Below are 14,591 nucleotides of genomic sequence, written 5' to 3'. Positions count from 1 at the left end.
GAAGTGGTGAGAGTGGACATCCCATTGCCTTTTTTCTGATCTTAGGGGGAAATTATCTAGTCCTTTACCATTGATTATGAAGTTAACTGTGGGGTTTTGGTCAATGCCCTTTATAAGGTTAAGGAAGTTCCCTTCTATTTCTAGTTTGTCTAATGCTTTTATCACAAAAAGGGTATTGGATTTAGTTAAGGGCTTTTTCTTTGTCTATTGAGATGATCATGTGATTTTTGTTTTTTATTCTATTGATATTATGTATTACATTGATGTATTCATTGACTGATTTTTTGATGTTAAGCCAACTTTGCAGCCCTGAAATAAATCACACTTGACCATGTTATTTAATTCTTTTTACATGTTGCTGGATTTGGTTTGCTTGTATTTCTATTCAGGGATTTTTGCATCCATATTCATGGATTCATCACATTCTTTTTTTTTCCTTCCTGCTATTTTTTTTCCAGTTTTATTCCATTGGGGTTGCAGAACATGCTTTGTATCCTTTTAAATGTATTGAGGTTTTTTGTTTTTGTTTTTAAATGGCCTATCATATGGTCTGTTCTGGAGAATGTTTCGTGTGTACTTGAGAATAATGTATATTCTGTTCTGGGTGGAATGTTCTATAGATAGCTATAGGTTTAGTTTGTTTATACTGCTATTCAAGCCTTCTGTTTATTTCCTTGTTGATATTCTGTCTAGTTTTTCTATCCATTAATGAAAATGGAGTATTGAAATCTCCAACTCTTATTGCTGAATTGTCTATTTCTCTGTTCATTTCTGGTTTTTGCTCCATATATTTCAGTGCTCAGTTATTGTCCAGATATTTGCTGGATAGATTGACCCCTTTATCATTATTGTGATGGTTAGTTTCATGTGTTAACTTGGCTAGCATATGGTATCCAGTTGTTTGGTCAAGCAAGAACTGGCATGATCGTTACTGTGAGGGCATTTTGTAGACAGATTTAAATCATTAGTCAGTTGACTGCATCTTTGACTGATTACATCTACAATCAGTAAAGGAGATTGCCTTCAGCAATGAGAGAAGTTTCCTCATCCAATCAACTGAAGGCCTGAAAGGGAGAACTGATGATTTCAGTAGTCAGAAAGAATTTCTATGTTTACTTTAGTTGGCCATCTTCTGGAAAATTTGTTACCTTCATCAGAATTCCCAACTTGTGGCTTCTCCTGGGTAGTTCAACATCACCTTCCGATTCCCAACTTGTAGCCTGCTGCACAGAATTTGGACTTCCTAGTCCCCATGTTTGCATGAGCCAATTCCTATAATAAATATTATATATTACATATCTTATCTCCCTCCCTCCCCCCCCCTCTGTGTATGTGTGTGTGTATATGTGTGTGTGTGTGTGTGTGTGTGTGTGTGTGTATAGATATATATTTACTGGAGAACCCTGACTAATACAATTATAAAATGTTCCTCTTTATCTCTAGTAACATTTTTTATAAAGACTATTTTGTCTGACATTAGTATAGCCACTCCAGCTTTCCTGTGGTTGCTGTTTGCATGGGTTTTTTTTTCCCATCCATTTACTTTCAATCTAGTTGTGTCCTTGAATCTAAAGTGTGTCTCCTTAGACAGCATATAGTTGAATTGTGGCTTTTCTTTGCCTTTTGATTGGATTGTTTAGACCACTCACATTTAATGTTATTATTGATATAGATGGAATGCCTGCCACCTTACTTTTTGTTTTCTATTTGTCTTACGTCTTTTTTGTTCCTCTAACCCCCCTTTACTGTTTTCTTTTGCATTAAGTGAATATTTTCCATTGCAAGAGTTTTTCATTAATGTTTTTTTCATGACATTTTTTGAATATTTATATAGTTACTCTAAAGTCAGCTTCAGATTTATGCTAGCTTAATTCCATTGATATACAGAAATGCTCCTTCTATATAATGCTATTTTCTTTTCCCCATTCTTGTGGTATTATTGTTATGTGTGTTGCATCATTTCTATGTTACAAGCCCAACAATTATTACTTTACAAACATCTGTTGTCACTTTCTTAGCCCATTACAGTTTTACTCCTACCCACTTCTGTTGCTGTTATTGGCAAGTGTGTTACACATATATTACCTTTCTATATATTGTAGGCCCAAGAATATATTATATACATATTATTTTATACCATTGCTTTTTAAATCACTTAAGAGAAGAAAGGAGAAAAAATATGCATTTGTATCTTTTTGTAATTACATAATTATCCTTACCAGTGCTCTGTTTGTGTCGATATGAATTACCATCTGGGGTCACTTGCTTTTAGCCTGAAGAGCTTCTTTTAGTATTTCATGTAAGGCAAGTCTGCTAGCAACAAATTCTCAGTTTTTGTTTACCTTAGGAAGTCTTTATTTTGCCTTCAATTTTGAAAGATAACTTTGCTGGATATAGGATTTTTGGTTAAGTTTTTTTTTTTTTTTTGAGCACTTTGAATATGTTTATCCCACTGCCTCTGGCCTCCATTCTTTCTGCTGAGAATCAACTATTATTCTTATTGGGGTTTCCTTGTAAGTGACACTTTTTCTCTTGCTACTTTCAAGATGTTCTCCTTGTCTTTGACAGTCAGCATTTTTTTTCAATGATGTGTCTGTTTCTGGGTTTCTTTGCATTTATCCTACTTGTAGTTCACTGTACTTCCAGATGTTTTTTAAAAAATTCAGGAAGTTTTCAGCATTGTTTCTTCAAATACTTTTTCTTCTCCTTTCTCTTTTTTTGCTCTGTTACTCCCATCACACTATGTTGGTGTAGTTAATGATTCCCACAATTCTAAGGCTCTCTTCATTTTTCATTCTTTTTTTTTCTGTCAGCTTGCATAATCTCTGTTGATCTGTCTTCACGTTTGCTAATTCTTCTGCCAATGCAACTCTACTGTTGAGCCCCTCTAGTGAATTTTTTATTTCAGTTATTGTACCTTTCAGAATTTCAGTTTGGTTCTTTTTTTTTTTTAATAACTTCTATCTCTTTACTGTTATTCTCTATTTGATGCAAAATTATCAGAACTTCCTTTACTTTTAAAATCATGTGTTCCTTGAGTTCTGTGAGCATATTTGTAATGACTACTTTGAAAACTTTTTCTCTTGAATCCAACATGTGGTTGCTCTAACAGGCAGTCTCTGTTGCTTGCTTTTTTTCTGGTATATAGGTCATACTCTCCTCTTTCTTTGTATGCCTTATAATTTTTTGGGAACTGGACATTTATTATATATTATAGCAACTCTGGGTAATTATCCTCCCTTTCCAGGGCTTACTGTTATTTTCTTGGTCATTTATTTAGTGATTGGTTGGATTATTTTATTGAAGTCTAACCCCTCCACCCCTGCCCACAATGTTAAGTCTTTGATGTTGCTCTTTTGGGAAGTGCAGCTTTGGGTATGCCCACAGCCCTCCTGGATGACACAGTTACAGGTTGGGCTCTCTTTCACTCTTTGCCTGATCACACCCACCTGTTAAAATTCTGCTAATTGCAAGCTGATTGCTCCACAGTGTTCAACAATGCCCTGGGGACATAAATTCCTCTGCAAATGAATCCAATCAAACTGTAGCTTCTTAGAAAGCCTTGTTTCTGAGGTCAGTGTTTGATATTTGTTCTGACTCTTAGCCCTCTTATTCCCTGCTTCTTGCCTGCAAACTTGCCAACCTACAGACTGGGCTGTATCTTAATTAGATCCACATATGACCTCCCAACTGCCTTTTTCCACAATCTCCACTATTCTTGAGAGTGCCTTTTGGCTTAAACTGCTCCAAACTGTTTGGGAAGGAATTAGGAGATATGTTTTAATGCCTGCTTTTCACCCCAGGCAAAATCTCTGAGTCAGGGCTCTTGAGCTGGGGTGAGGACAATGGCAAGCTTTTCCCCCCGAGTGACATACCCCATGCTAGGAGCTAAGGGCTCAGTTGTAGTGGGGACAGCAGCCTGCAGTGCTCTCAACTTGCCTCTTTTGTAACAAAACCTCACCTCATGAGCCAGGGGAAGGGCTATTGAAACCCCAGTATTCACAGCATGCCACACCCAAGGCAAAGCTTGTCTTCCATAAATGGGGATTGATGGGGGGGTGGGCAGAAGGGACCTGTGATGGTTAATTTCATGTGTCAATTTGGCTAGGTCATAGTGTTATTTGGTGAAACACTGGCCTACTTGTTACTGTGAAAGTATTTTGTAGATGAGATTTTGCGTCTATAGTCGACTGCATGTACAATCAATAAAGGAGATTGCCCTCAGCAATGTGGAGGTCTTTAAAGGCTTTTCTTCACAGGTCAGAAGAGTTTCTGCCTCAATTTCAACACTGGCTCCTGCCAGAATTTTCAGCCAGCCAGCTTCCTTTGGGGGATTCGGATTAAGCACTTTGAGTTCACCTTTATTGGAGTTTCCAGCTTGCAGCCTGCCTCTTGGATCTGACTTGAGCCCCGTTAGGGTCCAGAGCCATTCAAGAATCCACACAAACGCAGCGAGTCATGGTTTAAGTAGAGAAGTTAAGGTTTATTAGAGAAAGAAAGCAGAAGAAAGCAGGTGGGAGCCATCAGAAAAGAAAGAAAGGAAAAATAGCTCCAGCCCTCTATCTGAGAGCAGCATTTTTTAAAGGAAAAACCCACATTGGGTGTTGGGGGGGAAGGGTCCTGCCGAGTGTCTTCTGGGCCTAGATTGGGTGAGTGCTTTTCAGTTTCTGCTGACCGGTTACTAGCGTTCTAACACACTACTCTTCTTTGATGTGCACTATATTATCTATGTGGAGGAAGCAGGCCTTTTGGCTTGTTTGTGGTCATTCATCTTTATGGGGATATCTGATCTTGCCTTGTCGCCCCCTGGAGTCTAGGTGCCACTGTGACTGGGATTTCTAAAACAGCCTTCAACCCTTAGTTTATGGCACACCTGGTATTTATGAGATAAGCAGCAGGGCCCCTGGATCAGACATTCCTTCTGTATGTTAGACTCTTTTTCTGGGGCCTGACACCCCCACTATTGTATGAGCCAATTCCTTATACTAAAATCTCACACACTCACACATACACACATTTATCCTGTTTCTCTGGGGAACACTAATTCAGGACCCCACCTATCAGCTGTCCTTGCTTGAGACTTAGCCCCAACAACAGGATTAGAAATGCTGAATTCCTGCTCCTCCTGGGAAGAAAGCCCTCTAGCTGGAAGCTAGGGGAGAGGGAACCCTATCTTCTTGGTTGCAGCTCTCTGAAATTTCTGCTTCACTGAACTGGGAGGGTGGAGGGTTGGGGCAATCTTGGTTCTATATCACAGAGTTGTCTTCCATACTGAAATTACATAAATTTTTTCTTGCTACTTGCCCTTAGTACCATTTCAAGGCATTCTGATTTCTTTAAAAGAATTTTCACCAGTTTTATTGGGAGATCAATGTAGCTCCTCATGCTGTTAATGCTTTAAGTTGATCCATTATATTTAGTACTAGCTCTTTTTTGGCTCTGTTTTTGTTTCTGTGCGGCAGTCTGAAGCTATGTTCCTCAGAAAAGGCGTGTTCTTTTAATCCATTCCTGTGGGTGCAAACCTATTGTGGATGGGAACTTTTGATTAGGTTATTTCAATTGAGATGTAACCCACCTCATTCAAGGTAAGTCTTAATTCTTACTGGAGTCCTTTATAAGAGGACAAAACCCATACAAAAGTTGAAGAGATGAAATTAAGAGAAGCTCACAGAAAAAGTCCCAGAGAAGCTGAAAGACAAGGATACACCCAGAGAAATATAAAGAAAAAGCCACAGATGGAGAATCCAGAAGCTGAAAACAAGAAAACCCAAAAGGACCAGCAGATGCCAGCCATGTGCCTTCCCACGTGACAGAGGTATCCCAGATGCCAGCAGCCTGTCTTCAGAGCCCAGGTATCGTCCTGTTGATGCCTTGAGTTGGACATTTTCATGGTTTAAGAACTGTAAATTGTTAGTTAATAACTCCCCATTGTAAAAGCCAAACCATTTCTGGTATACTGCATTCCGGCAGCTTTAGCAAACCAAATATCTGTCTCTTGCTCTCTCTCTCTCTCCCGTGCGCTTTTTTCCCTCCCTCCCTCTCTCTCTCTTTCTCTCATGCAATATATAGTCTGCAGTTCCTAGAACAATCACTAGTCTACTTTCAGTCTTTTTAGAGTTAATATTTTACTTCAAGTAAAATGTAGAAGCCTTATAACCATACTGGTTTCTTGAAGCTTTGTATAGTTGTCATAGATACTGCTTCAAGTACATTGAAACTCCCCCTGAAAATGTTATAATTTTTGCTTTCAATGGTTATAAATATTTTAACATTTACATTGCTTCTCCTTTATTCCTGAAGTTCTAAGTTTCTCTCTGATATCATTTCCTTTCAGCCTGAATAACTTCTTTAAAGCAAGTGTCTTAGTTTTCCTTAACCTGAGAATGTCTATTTCACATGAAATTTTCAGAAGAAAATTTTCACTGAGTTTAGAATTGAACTGACAGTTTTTTCCAAGCATTTGAAAGATAATAGTCCACTGTCCTCTGCCCTCCATGGTTTCTGGTAAATCTGAGAATTTGCATTGTTCCACTATGTATAATGTGTTATTTTTCTTTAGTTGCTTTCAAGATTTTATCATCTTTGGTTTTCAGCAGTTTAATTATAACATCCCTGGGTGTGGTTTTCTTTGAGTTTATGCTGTTTGGAGTCCACTGAGATTTGTGAATCTATAAATTTGTCTTTTATCAAATTTATTACAAGTTTTCTATCATTAGTTCTTCACTAATCCCTTCTTCTGGAATTTCAACATTGGTGTGACAAGAGCTGGCTTGTGCCAGCTCACAAGAGTTAACTCTGCACATCTCTTGTCAACTCTCCATTCACTGACATCATGTTGATAGTCTGAAAGGACATGTTAGGACTATTTACATTATGGAAATTGGAAAACACCAAAAATAAGGAGGTTTTTGTTTTTTTTTTTTTTTAAATTTTGGTCCCTAGATCTATTTTCAAGTTTACTGGTTCTCCTCTCATTTTCATTCAGCTATGGAAACATCTAGTAATTTCTAATATTTTCAGATATTGTTTTTACAATTCTAAAATTTCCATTTGGTTCTTTTTCTTTAAAAAATTTTTTTTTCTACTTGTCTACTGAGAACCTCTTTCTTTCTATTCATATAAAAAATATTTACTATTATTTCATGGAGTATAGTTATAACAACTGTCCTAAAGTCTCTCTGATAATTCCAATATCTGCATCATCAGTGTTGGCATCTGTCAGTTGTCTTTTCTCTTGAGAATTGGTCACATTTTCCTTGTTCTTTGTATGCTGAGAAATTTTAGATTATATTCTAAACAATTTGAATATTATATTGTTTGGATTCTAGATCCTGTTAAAATATTCTGGAGAATGTGTTTTAAGAAACCAACTGAGAAATTTATTAAAACCAATTGTAGGCAACTGGGAGAAACAGGAATCTGTCTCCAGAAATTAATAAAACACTTGAAAAAACAAATATAATTTTACTAATAAACATTAGGGTCAGGCTGTTTATTAAGGAGGCAACCACATATACAAGTTCAGCTATAGAAATGTTTGCAAATCAAACTTCATGGGATCTATAAGGACCATGCATAATGTCAAAAATGGACACCTGTACATTTCATAAGAAGTTAAAACATACATAGTCTAGATCATTCTAGAGTTGTACATACTTCTGGGGCCACGTGTCTAGTTTTCTTTCAAAAATTTTTTATAAAATGATGTATTGAGATAATTTTAAAAAGTATCTGACAATTATGAATGGCTCCCCATTTTACAAAATGTGATCTCCAAGGTATGAAAACTGAAAAAAGTCAACTCTTCAGAGAGTGTTTTATATTATACAAACAACTTTTGTAGAAAAATGATCCAGCAAATGCTTGAGTTAAGAATATTTATATTTTTTCCAATTCTTTACATGTTTATTAACACACTTACAAAAAATAACATTCAAACACTGAGAAAATTAAATAACTTTGGAAGCAGAGCTCCTAGTTTTCTGCTTACATGTAAGTGACAATTCTGGGCTGTTGGCACAAAAAAATAATCCACATTCATAAAACCTTTACTACTGTATATCAAACATAAGTTAAAATCATAGGCACTAGTTTCTCAAATCCACATTTCTTCTGTAAGACTAACCACAGTGAATCCTTAGTTTTCCTCAAACAGAAAAATTGGCAATACACAAAGGCTTCCTAGTAAAAAGGCAATTTTTCTCTTTAGGAAACTGAGAGTCAATTGTCTGTGGTAGCACAACAGCAGATAAAATAACACTTTACCAAACTCAGATCCAAAATACCTTTTTAACAAGTGATGAAATTGTTTAATAAAAAAAATAGACATTTTTCTGGTACAACTATTTAAAACAAAGTTAAATCACCTGAATACTCCTCCTTTTAAAACTGATTATCTAACTTTAAAAATGTAATGGATATTTCATAATAGAATTAAAGTTTCTGTTAATTATTAGATTGCAGTGTCTTTTTGCAATGTTGCAGCGAAAACTGAGACCTGTTTTGTTTTGTATATATGTGGTTTTAAAAATGGACAGTGGCTAGTTCTTTCTTTTACTTACTTAGATTTACATGAGATACTTCCCTCCCCACCCACCCACCCACCCAGAACAGATGCTTTATTTTCCTCTGAAACTCAACACATTTGAATTTATCATTATGTGGAACTCGGGTGCCATCCTCTCCTGACCCACCCCATCGCCCTCAAATTCAAGGATAAAATTTCTTCCTTGCATTATATGCCAAAATACATTAGTACTGCAGTTTAAATCTCCAGCTGCCTGTGCTAACTTTATGACTCCCTACTAGTTAAGCTAATAAATATTACTATGGTGTCAGTGATGGCAGAACAGGGGTCTTGATTATAAATTTCATCATTCTCTCTCTCAGTCTATAAATCTCAAAGCCTCCCATTTTCTCTCTCAATTCCTTTTGCCAACTTACTTACAGAATGTCTTCAATTAACAGGAAATGAACTTAAATTCAAATCTTTAAAATCTTTTAGGTAACCCAATTTCCAATACTTTAAAGCTGTTTAAATAATTATTTAAAAACAGACCTCACTATCAAATATGAGAAGTCTGTCGCAGAAGGAAGTTTTAGTTTGATAAAACCAAAATAAGTGATTTCTAAAATATATATGAGAACCATTAGAAAACAAGTATTTAACAAGTTATATAGTCATATGTAGTAGGTTTCATTTATTACCCAAAATGCAAAAATTGATGTAAGGCAAAATCTAAGTCAAAAGGGACAGTATTTTCAAAAGATGTTTTGAACAGTTACTCAGTTTAAAGTGATTCAGCTTAAGTAGGATTCAGCAGGCTATATTTCCTACCATAAAATGGACTGTTGTGTCATTTAATAACAATACGACTGTTGTCACCAGAAATTTTGTAGGTTAAGTGCATAGATTTTTTTCCCCTCTCTTTCACTGTATGGTTTTGTTCCATGTTGTAAGCACTGAGGTGTTGTCATATCAAGAATATGGGTACACACTACGTTCTCTTTTCCATCATGGAAACCTGCTAATAAACACAAGATTTCTTAGTTCTATAACAGATAACAGCATGTGAAGAAGTTGGCTTTGACAGCAATGGCCATCTTTCCTGAGCCAGGAACTATAAAGTTTAGAAAGATTGTACAACTGATATTAAGCCCTTTTGGCAATCAAAACAAACACCAAGTCTGATATGTCAATGCAGCATGATGGATGCATGTTCTAACACTATCTGCTGGTGATGAGATGTTAGCTACATCCAAAACTTAAGATTAAGCAAAATGACATCTGTTATGCCAGTTTTCTAATAAACCCGCAAAAATAATTTCTCCCAAATTTAGGAATCACATTTCAAGTCCCTAGCCCAGGTTTCCTCCCCTGCTTTCAATCTACAGTTTCCTGGAATACTAGTGAAACACTAGTGAAATGTTTTAGATGATAGTCAGAAAATTAGTTCTCAACACAAATATTTATTGGTTCTAGTTATACAGTAAATTAGGTTGAAAAGTTCTGAATAGCTTGAATTCACCATTTTCCAGTATGCAAAGGTACTCTCTCATTTACAAATGGGCATTTATCTTTGGCATCCATTAGGGTTTTGCCCAGATATTGGCCTCTGTCAAATATGAAAAAACAACTTAGTTTCTATTAAACAAAACTAAAAGTGATTCCATGGAGAGTGATTGTATGAAACCAAACACAGCTGATGTTAAATGTCATTAAAGTGCTGCTTGATCATCTCTGTCAGTTTGTGCTAATTAAGACAGAGAGGGCTGGGATGTTATAAATCCCAAGAGTCTTATCTGAACAGTCTGCATATAAAAGTTGTCTGTTACTCTGGTGGAGGGGTGTCCATGAAGACCTCTGCATTCTTGTCTTTGCTGGTCAATAACAGCCATCTTTCCAACTGTCATCTTTCATGCTACCATAGATTTTAGGAGCTGGCAAGGATCTGAAAAAAATCAATTTTATAATGTGATTTGCAAACTTAATGAAACATTGCCGTATTACCTCCCTCATATATGAACTATTTTGCAGGTGGCATCATGATCCCATGCAAGCTGCTCTAAGGGACTACTGAGACAAAAGCTCTAAAGGGCTGTTAGCATAACCTTGGGACATTCAGCATTTTCTCAACTTTCTACACAGGGTACCAGGTAACTTCTCTAATCCCTTTTTGTTAAGTAAAAAATACAAAAGTAAAGGAAGGGAAAAGATCATCTTTCCTTTTTCATCTACATGGATAACCAAACTTATTTTTTTTTTAGGGGCAGAATGATACATGAAATATTAGAGGCTAAATATCATCATCAGTAGAAAGACAGTGCTGGATAGTGGTTAAGAAGACTTTCAAGTCAGACATACGAGAACTAAAGGTCTTCATAGTTGTGTGGCCTTAGGCAAATTACCTAACCTCATTAAATTTCAATAGCCTCTTCTGTGAAACAGGAATAACAACACTACCTCCCCTTATAATAATATTGTAAAGATCAAAGTATGAGTTATTTCAATACATTACATAATAAAAAGTTGTACTCTAGTACTGAATTCGGAAATGTAAAATGTTTATCATGGAATTAAGAAAGCACGGATAATTCTGTTTCAAAGCTTTATGAAATGAAAGCATTTTTTTTCATATGAGCAAATATTCAAAGTTTAATTAGAGTTGACACCTAAGTTTACTGATGATGGTAATAACATTCCTGAAAGGTAGATAAAGATTATACAAGTATGGCTCCCAATCTGGCTGGGCATCAGAATCGTGTTGTGTGTGTGTGTGTGTGTGTGTGTGTATTTACACAATAAACATATATTTTTAAAACGGACATCCACAGATTTTGGCCTTCATACCAGATCTAAAGACTCTCTGGGGATAAAGCTTAGACCTGTACATTTATATAAATTCCACAGAAGATTCTGAATTGAAGTGAGGTTTGAAAACCACACTCACAGATTATATTCAGACTTGGTAGCTAAATTTTATCTTAAATCTCACTCTAGGTTCTAACATGCTTTTATCACCTTGTCAAAATGAACAAATATCACAATGAAATTGAGTGATCTTAATTTTTTCTAGGAATGCTCTGAGGTGCAGCTGGATAAATTTAATCTGAACCAAACTGGTACAATATCTTAAAGCCCCAAATGAAAAGTTCTTCAAAACAAGAAAGTGTTTTATCCAAACTGTACTAAGAGTTGAAAGCCTGGTAGAGGTCTTGTTTGTTGTAACTCACTATGGCTTTCTGTATTCACTATGAGATGCAGAGATGAGGGTAATTTCAGTGTACACACTTTCTTATGCTCAAGAATGCTGAAACAGAGCTTCTATGTTTGTGACTTACCTGCGAACAGGCTGTGCAAGCTTGCTGCGAGGCACTGGTATACCCCCAGCAGAAGGGGCACTGGGTCTGGGCAAGCCACTCCTCATTCCGGTTGTCCCTGCAGGTCTAGTTAGAGTAGTGCTGTTGATATTGCTGGGAGGATTTGCTGAGACTGTGTTCTGAACCAGGGGAGGCCCAGGTGAGGAGGTGGTTTGTGTGAGCTGTGTTGTTTCTTGGCTACCAGCAGAACCAGAGCCATGGTTACTAAATGCTTTCACTGGTTGTCGGAGAGCCAAAGGAGATGGTGCTGCAGGGGAGCGGAATTTCCCTGGAGAAGGTACTGGAGAATGACAGAGAAAAAACAATGTTTTTAGTGGAAGCCAAGAGGAAGTGAACCACTGCTTTTTATTACACCTGATGATAGGACACCGGTACATCTGAATTCACCAAACTTTACAGAAATAAAGGCAATAAAGGATATTTCTGGACTAATAAAAAAAGGCAACTGGCAAGCTCTAAACAACCACACCTTCACTAAAAGGGTTGCAACTGTCCTTAACAACCAGGCCAGCTTGGAACCCACAATACCAGAAGAGAAAAGGCACTGCAGGATATCTACTTCACTGTAGCAACAAACCTGGGCAATATGTGGACTCCAGAGGTAAAAGAAAAAGGATGATTACCAAATTGTTGACTAGAATTTGAAATACATTTTCCTCTCAAAGAAACATTCATGTAAAAGTGTACCAAGTATCCTATGGTTATACATCCAACTCCTATTCACCTACAGTGTAACTTAACTATATTACTTGAGAAACCAGAAATTGTGTTTTAAAAAACCTCTGTTGCTGTGCTTTATAAAGTAGGATAACTATAAATCCAGGGATATATCAAGAGAAATATGATATCACAGGATAAAGATGTTACATTTTCCTGGACTCTTAATTCTATTAAGTGATAAATTAAAATGCTTTTATATTAAAACAAACACAGATACATGAAAGAATAGAATGTATAATTTGCATTAATTTTTAAGTAAAAAAGACCCCAAAGAAATTTTACTATCGCAATGGGTCACTCTGCATTGAGTTCGTATCTCTTGAGGGTACACACCCTTCTGGAATGTTTGGATAAATCACTTATTAAATGATTTATCAAATGACCATGGATGGCTACACACAATGTACATAAAATATTACCTGAACATGCTTTAGCTAACAAAGAACTCAGGGATGGGGGTGGTGGTCAGAGACGGAGAGGGAAGAGAAAATCGGAGAGAAGAGGAGAAATGGAGAGAGAAAGGGAGAGGGAGTGAGGGAGGGGAAAGAAGTCACCCACTCAACCTCCATTGGTTTAGGGAGGATATGAGAAGAGGGACAAAAATAGATAATACTACACAACTTCATCCTCTTCATACCACAAATCCATCTGCAGAACAAAAGTGATGGTAAGATCTGCCATGGTAGTGAGTAGGAGATGAAAAGATGAATGAGTCTGGCCACTATTTTCATTTCAATAGAAGAGAAGATGAGCCTTAGTTTCAAAAGTCCAAAATAAGGGAAATTTACCTCCTACCTTCCATTCAGCAAAGCTCTTTGTATACAGCCTCTTCCCTCACAGCTGATCTTGCCTGCCTCTGTCCTATCAAAGTCCCAAACATCAGTACCACTGTACTTAAGATATGCTAGACTCCAGTACCCAATGTGCTCAAATTATCCCTAATGGCTCTAACATTCTAGAGTCATGAATCTTAAATCTGACTGTGCATTATCACCCCAAGGAGCTTTTTTTTTTTAAAAAAAATATGAAAGCCCAGGCACCACCAGAGAATCTAGTTTGGTAAGGAACTCAGATATATAAAGTTCCATAAGAGTTTCCAACCATGATGGCAAAAGTGGAAAGGGACTTATCTCCCACCTATAAAACTGGACAAAATATATAAAACAAGTTTTCAAATACTGGATAACAGGTAGTATAGGACTGTAATTGCTGAGAAAAAGAAAATAAATGAGGTAAGTATGATCACCCCCCCACACTCCCTTTTTTTTGGGTCTGGAGATACTTTCTGGACTGTATAGTAGGGAGGGGAGTCCAAGCAGATCATAGAGGTATTGCTGAGTTGAGGAGACAAAAACTGGAATTTGGGGAGGCTGAGGCAACTGGAACTTGAGGGGCAGAGTACTTTAGAGGTCTGCCTGAATCTCTGGCTGAATACTGAGCTATGCATGTATAGAATGAAACTCCATGACACTGGGCAAAGGAGGATTGGATCACTGTAAACCTTCTAAAGCTCACACAGGACTGGGAGACCTAAGTTTAAAAATAAGCCAGTAAAGCGGGGGACAGCAAACTCCTGTCTATGGGCCAGATGACTCTTTTTGTAAATACAATTTTGTTGGAACATAGCAACACCCATTTGTTTACATATTTTCTGTGACTGCTTTCAAGCTACAATGGCAGAATAGGGTAGCTGCAAAAGACTATATGCCCCACAAGTCTAAAATATTTACTTATCTGGCCCTTAGCAATTGCTGATCCCTGCTCTAAAGGATCAAATTGATCCATAATAACATAACTTCTTGCCAGAACAGAGTTCAACACTATTTTTAAAAAAATAATGACATGCAGCACAAAAACTGTAAAATTCCATAATTTTACTAGGTACACATAAAGAAGCAAGAAAATGATAACCAAATCCATGACAAAAATCAGTCAATAGAAACAGAGCTAAAAATGACAAGAATGACTGAATTAGCAGGCAGGGACTTTAA

General features: G+C 36.7%; 1 protein-coding gene across 2 annotated transcripts in view; it reads right to left on the bottom strand.

Annotated features, from left to right (window-relative positions):
- Positions 1–8,608: 8,608 nt before the first annotated feature.
- SLAIN2 (SLAIN motif family member 2) overlaps positions 8,609–14,591 on the bottom strand; it is a 163,784-nt gene continuing 157,801 nt past the window's right edge. For both annotated transcript variants that reach the window (XM_037829757.1, XM_037829758.1), the window contains 2 exons: positions 11,842–12,160; positions 8,609–10,451 (listed from right to left, as the gene is read on the bottom strand). In XM_037829757.1, the coding sequence (XP_037685685.1) occupies positions 10,385–10,451; positions 11,842–12,160 (386 nt within the window). In that variant the 3' untranslated portion in view covers positions 8,609–10,384. The remainder of the gene's footprint in view (positions 10,452–11,841; positions 12,161–14,591) is intronic.

Source organism: Choloepus didactylus, chromosome 3 (genome assembly GCF_015220235.1).
Source record: "Choloepus didactylus isolate mChoDid1 chromosome 3, mChoDid1.pri, whole genome shotgun sequence".
NCBI classification, from domain to species: Eukaryota; Metazoa; Chordata; class Mammalia; order Pilosa; family Megalonychidae; genus Choloepus; species Choloepus didactylus.
Note: the sequence above shows the minus strand (reverse complement) of the source record. Positions and strands in the feature narration are given on the sequence as shown.